The 11,380-nt window shown below is 34.4% G+C and overlaps 3 protein-coding genes across 3 annotated transcripts; all 3 read right to left on the reverse strand.

The window, feature by feature from the left end:
• Positions 1-931: 931 nt before the first annotated feature.
• LOC116133141 (G-type lectin S-receptor-like serine/threonine-protein kinase CES101) lies at positions 932-2,393 on the reverse strand. The gene is made up of 4 exons (XM_031418821.1): positions 2,098-2,393; positions 1,768-1,992; positions 1,519-1,669; positions 932-1,441 (listed from the first exon to the last, which is right to left on the reverse strand). The coding sequence occupies exons 1-4, from the start codon at positions 2,232-2,234 to the stop codon at positions 1,139-1,141; spliced, it is 816 nt and encodes a 271-aa protein (XP_031274681.1). The 5' UTR covers positions 2,235-2,393; the 3' UTR covers positions 932-1,138.
• Positions 2,394-3,142: 749 nt separating this feature from the next.
• Positions 3,143-5,673, reverse strand: LOC116132999 (class V chitinase-like). The gene is made up of 3 exons (XM_031418677.1): positions 5,413-5,673; positions 3,233-4,071; positions 3,143-3,158 (listed from the first exon to the last, which is right to left on the reverse strand). The coding sequence occupies exons 1-3, from the start codon at positions 5,671-5,673 to the stop codon at positions 3,143-3,145; spliced, it is 1,116 nt and encodes a 371-aa protein (XP_031274537.1).
• A 3,280-nt stretch (positions 5,674-8,953) lies between these two features.
• LOC116133000 (cysteine-rich receptor-like protein kinase 11) lies at positions 8,954-11,006 on the reverse strand. Its single transcript, XM_031418678.1, has 6 exons — positions 10,851-11,006; positions 10,367-10,748; positions 10,131-10,277; positions 9,661-9,833; positions 9,322-9,532; positions 8,954-9,208 (listed from the first exon to the last, which is right to left on the reverse strand). The coding sequence occupies exons 1-6, from the start codon at positions 11,004-11,006 to the stop codon at positions 8,967-8,969; spliced, it is 1,311 nt and encodes a 436-aa protein (XP_031274538.1). The 3' UTR covers positions 8,954-8,966.
• Positions 11,007-11,380: the final 374 nt, after the last annotated feature.

An 11,380-nucleotide genomic window follows, 5' to 3' on the forward strand; every position in this document is an offset into this window, starting at 1 on the left:
TTTACATCATCAAAACTAATCCAAATTTTCCCAATTAACTTGAACGTCTTTATTCCCCTTTCTGCTATTCTTGATGTGATAGTACCGCAAAAGTCCATCTGCTGTAATGGCTGGTCCGATAGCTACTGCGCCAATATCGTTAATCTTTGGGTTTAACAGCGTCCAGGCGTAGCCGTAGTAAGGCAACCACAAAACCAACTTATTTGCAGACACTCCTCCTTCAATCCAAGTTCTTATACAATAATGGCCACTAAGAATACTGGTTGGCTTTGTTGGAGTTGTCAGTCACGCAGACGCATTCGGAGTTGTCCGCTTATGTAAAGTTACTAGATTGATGTTGTGATAAATGTTTGTATCGTATTCATATAAGTATAGTGAATCTTTTTCATTTGTGAATGTAGACAAGTTATGCCAAACCACGTAAAATATCATGTGCCTTTGTGTGTTGTTATTTGCTGTTCTTTATTTTATTTTTTACTCCTCCGATTTTCAACAAATACATCTAGAGGTTGCTAATTAGCAGCATGGAACCACTAACACAAATACATCGCAAAATATAATCAAATAATGTCCGCATTCATTGGTAAGCACTGGTGAACACCTTGAGCACCTTGTACTTAATAAATGGCTGAAGTCTAATTTATGCCAAACTATGACCCTACATTATTGTAACCAAGAAGAGAAAAAAAACTTGTATTCATTGGTAAGTCAATATAAACTTAATAGATTGCTAAAGTCCAATCGACATTTCCTGTTATTTTCTTGGAGGACAAATAATTACGTATGTAATATGTAATATGTTGAGCTGGAATATATGTCACTCATTATTTTTTCTTAGACGGCTCTTTGTTGTTGCTTTTTTGTTCTGAGCTAAACATCTCAATGTCTTAAAAAAATTAGCTTAAAGTAAACCAATAAAATGACATGCATCAAGTCAATGTCATCGTATTGGCCTTTTCTTCGAATTATCCATATAATACAAGATGAAACTACAACCAATTAATCGCTTTCATAGTTGGCATCCATGTTTAATGGCAATAGGTTCAATAACATTGCAGAAAATTATAATGGTCAAATTAAGCAGCTTCCTACCCGATCTCCAAGGACCACCAAATATTGGTCTTGCAAAAGCCTAGAGTCATCTTGCTACCACTTCAGAAATTGTTGCATCATCAACCGAAATTAATTCTGAACTTTTAGTCATTTTCTTTTCATCACTTTGTTCTGAGAAAGCAGGCTTCTTAGGGCTGATTACTGTATTTGTGGATCCAGTTTTGAGCATCGAGGAAATTTCTAACATGGACAGCCTATCATTTTGGTTTTCTTGGACACATAGTAGAGCTATTTCCAAGCATCTCATTAATTTACAAGAGGATTGTGTATCATCTAATGATGGATCCACAAACTCCATGCCTTTGTCATCTTTCCATGACTCATATGCCTGAAATTTTATATGAAAATATATATATCGAATTAAATATTTCCAATACTAATTAGTAATATTAATGGCAAACTTACATGCTTTAGAAGGCTCAAGTCTTCATGTGAGCCATATAACGATGAAACCTTTTTTCCACTTATGATTTGTAGAAGTAGAACCCCAAAACTATAGACATCAAGTTTAGTTGAATATATGCCTCTTTTAACATATTCAGGAGGGATATAACCACTGCATTGAATTATCAGAGATAGTGTGTTAAGCATGTGTCTTAACAAGTGCAAGCTTACAAAGCAATATAGAATAAAAGAAGATTTACGTGTATTTACTATGTTCCAACAATTCGTTCTGTTTGATGATCATTTTCCACAAAAATTTTGGCTATACCAAAATCTAATATTTTAGGCTTCATATTTTCATCCAATAATACATTACTTAGTTTCAGGTCTCGATGAATAATAGTCAATCTCGAATATTCTTGGAGATACACAAGTCCTTGGATAATCCCCTCTATGATTTGAACACGTTTTGTCCAATCCAAAAGAATTCGTGCACAAGGGTCTGCATTTATTTATTAATGACAAATTAGTAATATTCTAATCAATATATATATTTTCGAAGCTGCAAAAATTGAAAAAAAAAAAAAAGTTAGTTGGAGAGAAACTATTGTACCAAAAAGGTGGTAGTCCAAGCTTTTGTTCAGCATGTACTCATAGATCAATATGTGTTCATCTTTATCAATGCAAAAACCCAAAACTTTGACAAGATTTACATGTTGGAGCTCTGCAGTAAGCATAACCTCAGTCTTGAATTCCTCAAACCCTTGATTCGAAGTTTTAGAAAGTTTTTTCACTGCTATTTCCTGACCATCTACGAGGATACCCTAGTAAAATACATTCATTGTTTTATTTAACTAAATAAGCTAATTTTTTTGTAACTCTTGAAAATATGTTTCTTCATTAGCATCACCAACTGCTTCATTAGCATCACTTTTTTAACATAATTATAGTTTCTTTTTAATAAAAAACTAAATTTGAAGGATAGGATTATTATGTTCCCCTAACAGGTGTATGATTCTTTTTTTCTCTTAACAATATCGCGCATATTTACCTTATATACGGGGCGAAATCCACCCTCACCTAGCTTGTTTGCATTAGAAAAGTTGTTTGTAACCTCTTTGATGCTAGCAAAGCTGAAAACTTGCAGATTTGGAGCATAGTTTTCAGCTTTGGAGCATTGCTTTCAAGGTTTTGGGGAATAGTTATCCTTCTTCTGCTTCGAAGCATCGATCCTGGAATGGAAAAGAGGAACAAAAATCAATATGATTCTCCTTTCATATTATGAAAACTGAAATCTGTTGAATACCTTTTATCTTGATTACTTTTCTTTGAAAGTAACAAATCATGCAGGCTGTTGGGATAAAAACTAAAGTAATTGGAAGCAAAATCGTCAGCAGTAATCGCCTCCTATTTTCCTGATTCTCCTTTTCTGCAGAAGCTGTAAATGTAATTCACTAAATCAATTAAAATCTGTCTTCAAAATTCAAGAATTGATATGAACAATCACTCACCTGCCAAAGAAAGTGCCCAATTATCATCATTAGACAGCTGAAATGCATTGTAACCAAGGAGTTTCTTCTCCTTGGCATAAGCAATTTTTGCTCGAATCGTTTCAACTCCATCAAAATTGATCCAAGTTGCTCCACTAGTGAATACATTCACTGCATAAGTAGCATTGTATGCGGAAGCAGCTCCGTAATCGTAATTCTGAATAAATGCCCTGATTAACTTGTACCCCATGGAACCATCAATGGTGATAGCAGGCCCAAAAGCAAGTGCACCGATAGCTTTGTCATTTGGGTTCGCTAGCGTCCATGCATAGCCATGGTAAGGCACACCCAGAACCAGTTTGTTAGCTGGAAATCCTCTGCTTAACCAGTTGTTTATACCGAAATCAGTACTAATATTACTTGCAGGGTTGTATAAAGCCGCATGGGTGCCCGTAACGTTATCCATGGACGGCAGAAAATAGTCATATGCAACCACATGTGCCCAGTCCAAGTTCCTTTTCATCGATTCAATCGGATAACTCACAGTTTCATGATTTGGAATGTACCGAACAGCCGCTGTCAGTATTAGTTCTGGCTCACTAGAGTTTCTCGCATCAGAAGTAATTGCAGCTCTCCACTCATCTAAAAGCCTTCCCATATTATTCAAGTCTATACCATTAGGCCACAGCCAGAACAAATCAATCCCTTGAAATCCATAACGCCTGGCGGTTTTCATTGAAGATTCAATAAAAGACTTCCTATGAGAAGAATCACTAAACATTGAAGATAGAACTGAATAGTTCACTTTGTTGCCCAATATGGATTGACCTGTTGCATTCTGTCCATTCCAGACTGACAGAAGAGTTGTAACTGATAGACTTTTGCCTCTGATGGTACCACTAAAGCTCAAGAAGTATTGTTCATTGGCAAATGGGATGGAGAGCTGGTCGGTGGAAGAGTCTACATTGGCAAAAGCACATATAAGGTGAGTAAACAAGGCAGAATTTATTTCTGATATGGGAAATTCACTACCAACATACCAGTAACCAGCTTTGATCCAACTTTGTGAAATAGAAAACTTCAACTGGAAAGAAATAATAAAAATGAAGAGGAAGATGATCATATTTTTTTTTTGCCATAAACACAAGCTGCTTGATACTTCCCTAGGACTAGAATTTTTTAGCCATGTATAAAACAATTAGAAAATATGATGAGACAGGTTCAAGTCATTTGGCTTCTGTTGCTTGTCAAGACATGCCAGACTTGTTAAATTTTTCATGAATTATTGAGAAAGAGAGTAAAAGGAGAAATTGTCCCGTGAGATCATTTAATATTAAATTCATCTGAAAATGTTAAAAACCCCATTAAAAATATAAAAATTTCATTAAAATATCATTTTACAGCTATAGAAATTAATCAACGTATCATCAATTGATTGATTGTGGCTGCCAGGTTGCAGTCTTCAGTTAATATGAGCTTTTGAACTCAGAAACGTGTCAAAACTTGAACCAGGTTTTTCTTGTTTCTTTTTCAAGTTGAAGTTGCGTAATCGTAAAGGCACCAAGGCTGCTTTTGCTATTGTGGGTCAAGGGTAAAACACTATATGTTTCCCCAAAAGGGATTTTCTTTCTTTAAATAAATTGAAAGAAGGCTATGTTTTCATGGGCCAAACTTTACGGCTTCGTTTGGTTCACAATTTTGTGTTTTTGAGAAAAGTTTTTTGAAAAAAGTTAAAAAAAAATTGAATTGGACAGGTATTACGATGTAAGATTTATAAATTTAAAATACCCCCTATGTTTATTTTTTTACAAAACACCCCTTATAATAAAACATTAAAAGTTAACAAAAACACCCCCAATCCATCCTCAAATACAGACAACCGACCACCACCGCCGGAGGGTGGCCGGAGTCGCCGTAACAAAAACATTAAAAATATTTAGGGGTATTTAATTGAATTAACAAATTTAGGGGGTTTAAAAATGTTGAATAAAGTTGAATAATATTGTGAGTTTTTGGGTATTTTACTGTTTAACTTTTTTGGGAATACTAAAAGTAGTATTCTCAAAATCCAACCAAACGAAGCCTACAGAACCGAGAAAACTTTTTATGTAATACAGCGTCACATTTCACAAAGGGCTTATGAATAGAATTGGCTTCTCAGCTAGTGGCACTACAGAAAATTGAGCATAGGCTGAATTCCAGAAACAAAATATTTTCTATAAACACTTGAATGTAAGAACACTCATTACATTTTCAAGCAAATTTTGTGATTATCTACAACTTTCCAAGGGCAGCTTCCATCGTATTCTAGGACAGATTAGGCCTACTTGATCGGTGACTGAGCACGAATATGTCAATATCTTCTCTAATTATGCACCATGAGAGGCTATATTGTCTTCTGGCTACCAGTTTGGTGATTGTTTACCTCATTGACTGAGCAAATTTTCACCTTCAATGCACATTTACTTTCCTCATCTTCATCTCTTTTAACTGAAAATGCAGGCCTTTTAAAAGTTGAGATGGCTGCAGTTTCGCTTTTGAGCATCGTATAAACATCCAAAATGGTTGGTCTATCTGCAGGATTTTCCTGGATACATAGTAGAGCTACTTGCAAGCATTTCTTTAGTTTCCATGGAGAAGACAAATCGTCTAGTGATAAGCAATAAAAACTCCATGACTTCAACATCTTTCCACAATTCATACCCCTGAAGTAACTTAAATGTTACCCAACTTTGGCAAAGCTTCTTGCTATAGTAAATCACAAAAAATTTTAAAAAATCAGGACGTCTACAGGAAAGAATGACTGGTAACTTACATATTCTAAAAGGGTCAAATATTTGCAGGAGCCATAATAGCATGCAGTCTTCTTGCCACTGATGATTTGCAGAAGCAGAACTCCTTAGCTATAAACATCATAATTCATGGAGTATATGCCTTTTCTTACATACTCAGGGGGAATATAGCCACTGCAATTCAATGTAAACATCGAAAATTGTCAATAATTCAACAAATGAAACATATAAAACGCCGTGTTTAATTAAAACCTTGACAGACAAGTTAATTACTTACTATGTTCCAATAATGCGGCCGACTTTTGCTTCACATGCATCTGTTGTAAAAGCTATTGCCATGCCAAAATCCAATATCTTAGGATTTAGGTCTTTGTCCAATAAAATGTTGCTAGCCTTCTAGTCTTTGTGAACTATCCTAAAATTCGAATATTCTTGACGATATAAAATCTTTTGAGTAATCCCTTCAAATGATTTGAATGCGTTGTTCCTAGTCTAATAGATACTACCTCCACGATTGTGCAGAAAATTGGAATTACCAGGAAGCAAGAATGGTGGCTTCTTTGAAGCTTAGATGATTAGGCATATAGATGAGAACCAGAACCAAAACCAAAACCCAAGAGTCTCCACACCAAAGATGTAGAAATCTGATGAGCAACCAATAAAGATAATGTACCACAGGAAGAATAGGAATAAGAAGTAGAGGAATATAGCCAAATATTTGTTAGGGTGGAAGTTAGGATTTGTTTTAAGTTGGTTTGAAGGAATATTAGTTGGGACAGGTGGCAGCTGATGATGGACGTAGGTGGAATTCAGTNAGCTTCTTTATGGCTAGCTTCATTTCGTTCATTTTCGTTATTTTTGAATCATACGATTTTTTTTTTTTCATTTTTAAGTATTGTACCAACCTCTAATATAAGTTATTTGTAGGTTTAATTTGTAGGAATTCCAACATGAATTTCACTCAATTCTAACCATGGTTGTTAGTATCCTACGATACCCGATACGTATCATACGATACGATTCAATACAGGTCGCCAACGATACGTATCAGAGAGTGTATCCTAAACCATTCGATACGTTGATCTGTATCCTACGATACGATACGTATCCGTTCGTATCCTTAAAAATATCGATATAAATCGATACGACTTTATTAATTTGGGCTAAAGGTCCAAAAACAATTTCGGTTCGAAACCAGGTCACCCAACCCGATTCCCTAAAACCTGTCCAAATTTACCTATTTTGCATGGAGAAAGTGAAGAGGAATATGTATTGCCCATTTTACATGATAATAATTATATACATTGATCTTGGAATTTTGTAATTAATTTTGATTATGTAATACCGTAATTTAAAGTCAATAATCCCATAAAATTCTCTAATTAATCTTGGGGATTATATTAATTTTTAGAAAATTTTGATTATTTTATTAATTTTTTTGAAAAAGACGTATCTTACGATACGATACGATACGATACGTGATACACGATTCAAAAAATTAGGTTTTCGATACACGATACGATACACGATTTGATAACCATGATTCTAACAACTAATCCCAAGATCTACATATTGATTATAGAATACTAAATTTAAAGATTAAATATTAGAAAAACCTGATTCTATTATGGTTTCTAAATTTCTTGAATTTGCTCCAGAATTTCGACTTCAAAATAGGGTTCATTGTATAATCGCATTTTGGAAAGATAATCTACCCAATATATATCAATTATTGGGCCCATTAAAGGTCCAATCAACTTTAAAGCTTATTAAACGCTCAAGCCCACACTTGTCATCAACCTAAATTATATAAAATAAAGTGTATTAGATAAATTCTGGAATGATCATACAAGCCAATTATGATATCTCATTGGACTATATATTTATCCAGTTTTATCAAACCAAATCATAATTAATGTTAGTCCACAATTGTGGATTTTCTAACATTAGACTTAAGTATTAATTAATATTCCTAGTTGACTAACTTAAGCTTTTAAGGTTATGTCAAGTGGTAACTTAACGTGAGTTATTATTTGGATATAATAAAAGTGTCAGACTGCCCCTTTAAGCTTTTAGCCGGGGTTGGGCTTACAAAAGTTTTTGTATGTAAAAATATTTATTTCATATTTTTTTAATTATTTCTAACTTTGGCCTTTAATTCCTAAACTCAATCATTTATTCCCATTAAATGCAATTTTTTTTTCTTTTTTTTCTAAATAAACTTCTATACTTTGATTTCCCTCATTCGTTAAACATGTTTAGCCCCTTCAAACTTTTTTTCCCGATTCTGCAATTGCATAATAATAAGGGTAAGGATAAACTTTAAACTATGATGAAAGTAATACTAAGAAAAAGTATAATATAAAACCAAATCCTAAAATATTAATGATATTTTATAAAATATAAGAAAATTAAAGATAAATCCGAAAAAGGTAACATATAGATAAATGCATCTCATAAAGTCTATAGTAACTCATCTAGCTACAATATCTGACATTGTCACATCATTAATTGAGCTGCTCTCTCCACAAATTTCTGCCTTTTGTTTATCTTCATTTTGTTCATTTCCATCTTTTTGTTTCCAATTTGGAATCCCGATATCTTTTGACTCATTTTTTAGCATCGTGGAAACCTCAAGCATGGACGGTCTATCATTTGGGTTTTCTTGGACACATAGTAAAGCTATTTGTAAGCATCTTTTGAGTTTACAAGAGGAAGTTGCATCATCTAGCAATGGATCCATAAACTCCATCCCTTTGCCATCTTTCCACAACTCATATGCCTGAAGATGATAAAATATAAGTACTTTTGATACCTTATCTTGTTAGTGATTAGTCACTAACTTTGGACTATTTCTTATTAAGAGGCCAACGACTAGCAATTGGCCTTTAATCCATAATTTAAAAACTTCAACACGTTCACATTAGAGATGACTACAGATACCAAATACTAAGGGTTACAAGAGAAACTTACATAATCTAGGAAATTTAAGCGCCCATTAACTCTTTTTGCACTCATGATTTCAAGAAGTAAGACACCAAAACTATAAACATCAGACTTTGTAGAGTATATACCCCTTCTCAAGAACTCAGGAGGAACATAGCCCCTGTGTTAGAAATTATAAACAATTACTAAACCTTATTAAATTGAGTATGTAATAGTATTGAAAGAAAATATTAAAATATACTTACCTCGTTCCGACAATCATTTCTGTGTTTGCTTCAACATCTTCTTTTACAAAAATTCTAGCCATACCAAAATCTGATATTTTAGGTTTCATATTTCCGTCCAACAAAACATTACTAGCTTTCAAATCTCGATGAATAATGGTGAATCTTGAGAATTCTTGGAGATATAGAAGCCCTTGAGTAACCCCTTCAATAATTTGCACACGCTTTTTCCAATCGAAAGCATAATGTCTATTGGGGTCTGCATCAAATTTATTTATGAAGTAATAATCAATGCTATATTTACCATCTGGAGTACCACTCATATAGGAGGAAATATTAAATCCAAAAAAACCGCACCAAGAAAATTCATACCAAATAGGAAATAGTCTAAGCTTTTGTTTTTCATGTATTCATAGACTAGCATGTGTTCTTCCCTGTCAATGCAATAACCCAAAACTCTAACAAGATTTATATGTTGGAGCTTTGCAGTAAGCATAACTTCATTCCTGAATTCCTCATATCCTTGTTTGGATGTTTTTGAAAGTTTCTTCACTGCAATTTCCTGTCCATCCGATAGTACACCCTAGCAAAATACACCCATGTATGGTTGGTAGAAAAACTAATTTGTAGTTAATTATTTTTCTTCCTCAAGCCAAAATAGTCGGAGCCAAATTCTACAGCATGGAAATTGAATATATATATATATACTACCTTGTAAACAGGACCATATCCACCCTGCCCAAGCTTATTTTCGATTGAAAATCTATTTGTAGCTGCCTCAATATCATTCATTGTGTACTCCACCAGATTAGGAACACTGCTGCTAAAATCTACGGCTGCTTTATTAACTGTATACTTGGATCGTTTTACCCAGTCTGGCATCTCTGTTAACGAACAGAAAAAGATCTAAGAAAACACATTTGATAATATATGATGTTAAATGTTTTTAAAAATAGTTTTTAAAAACAAATTTTAAACATCATGTAATATCATAAGATAAAAAACAAATCATTTTTTTTCTTTCTATTTTCTTTAGTTTTTTACTTCAAAATTGGTAACTAATTTCCAGATACTAAAAATATTAAGATAATTCAGTGTCGGAAATTTATTTTTCAGATCATAAACATTTAGATCCACCTTAGTTGATTGAAGAACCCCATAATATAGCTAGAAAAATTTACCTCTTGATTCGAGCTTTCTCCTCCGCCAATAATATATCACAAACAATCCTAGTAGAAGAATAACAGCTGCTGTTGAAGACAAAATAATGGCTAACAAAGGTCTCTTACTATCCTCTTGATCGGAAGAGTTGTTTATATCCGCCTCAGCTGAAACAATAATCATCATATTAACTATAAATGGCATAAAGATCTTAATTAAAATTAGTACTATCGAGTGAAACAATCAAGATTATTACCTGCTGTTTGAGAAAGCACCCAATTATCATCACACCCCACTCGCCACAGGTAGTAACCCAGTAGCTTCTTCTCCTTGGCATAAGAAACCTTAGCTCTGATAGCCTCAACATCATCAAAGCCAATCCAAGATGATTCGATTGTGCAGTAATTCAACACATAAATTGGGTTGTATTTGACATCAATTTTACGACCAAATCCTTTAATGTGATTCTTGATATCCTTATAGCTCAAAAATCCACTTTTTTTAATCCCCGGTCCTGTTGCCGGTGCACCGATGCCATTGTCTTCAGGGTTCACAAGCTTCCATGCATAGCCGAATAAAGGCAAACCCAAAACCAACTTATTGGCCGATAATCCTCCATTCATCCACTCCCTCACACCCTGATCCGCATAAACATCACTATTCGGGTCATAAAGAGCTGCGTAAGCGCCCGTAACGTTCTCCAACTAAGGCTTGTAGTGGCCAGCAGCTCCGAGATTAACCCAGTTTAAGTATTGTTGTATTGCCTCTAGAGGGTAACTTCTTGTAGAGATGAATGGTGAATAAGCAACCCTTGCTGTCAAGATTAGTTCTGGCTGGCTAGAGTTTCTTGCTTCTAAAGCGATGGCGGATTTCCACTCTTGAAGGAGAACACCCATGTTGAACATATCAGAGCTATTGTTCGGAAATTGCCACGCTAGGTCGAGACCTTGAAAACCGTAGAGCCTAGCTATTTCTATGGAGGAGTCAATGAAATATTTTGGGTAATAAGGACTGCTTGCCATGGAAGAAAAGATTGAAGCATTTACTTCTGAACCTCCAAGGGATAAGAGTGTAGTGACCGACGGGTGCTTTTGTTTCACAGTTTCTGTCAAGTTGAAGAAGAGTTTTGCTTCATCGGGCGATAAAAAGAGTTGGTAGGAGGTGGAATTTACACGTGCAAAAGCACAAATAATGTGAGTGAAGAGGGAAAAATTTATGTCCGCAACAGGAAACTCATATCTTGAACACCAGTAATAACCAATCCTGACGT

The sequence above is a fragment of the Pistacia vera genome, unplaced genomic scaffold (genome assembly GCF_008641045.1).
Source record: "Pistacia vera cultivar Batoury unplaced genomic scaffold, PisVer_v2 Contig265, whole genome shotgun sequence".
NCBI classification, from domain to species: domain Eukaryota; kingdom Viridiplantae; phylum Streptophyta; class Magnoliopsida; order Sapindales; family Anacardiaceae; genus Pistacia; species Pistacia vera.

Bases quoted from the DNA above. Each gene is read 5' to 3' on its own strand.
- LOC116133141 (XM_031418821.1), bottom strand. From the start codon at position 2,234: ATGCTTACTGCAGAGCTCCAACATGTAAATCTTGTCAAAGTTTTGGGT. The intron at 1,670-1,767 runs GTAAATACACGT...AATTCAATGCAG, and splicing joins GAACGAATTGTTGGAACATA to TGGTTATATCCCTCCTGAAT. The intron at 1,442-1,518 runs GTAAGTTTGCCA...ATAAAATTTCAG, and splicing joins ACTTGAGCCTTCTAAAGCAT to GCATATGAGTCATGGAAAGA.
- LOC116132999 (XM_031418677.1), bottom strand. From the start codon at position 5,673: ATGTTGAAGTCATGGAGTTTTTATTGCTTATCACTAGACGATTTGTCT. The intron at 4,072-5,412 runs GTAAACAATCAC...ATTTCTTTCCAG, and splicing joins AAATTTGCTCAGTCAATGAG to TTGAAGTTTTCTATTTCACA.
- LOC116133000 (XM_031418678.1), bottom strand. From the start codon at position 11,006: ATGGGTGTTCTCCTTCAAGAGTGGAAATCCGCCATCGCTTTAGAAGCA. The intron at 10,278-10,366 runs GTAATAATCTTG...TTATTGTTTCAG, and splicing joins GGTGCTTTCTCAAACAGCAG to CTGAGGCGGATATAAACAAC. The intron at 9,834-10,130 runs GTAAATTTTTCT...GTTCGTTAACAG, and splicing joins GAGAAAGCTCGAATCAAGAG to AGATGCCAGACTGGGTAAAA.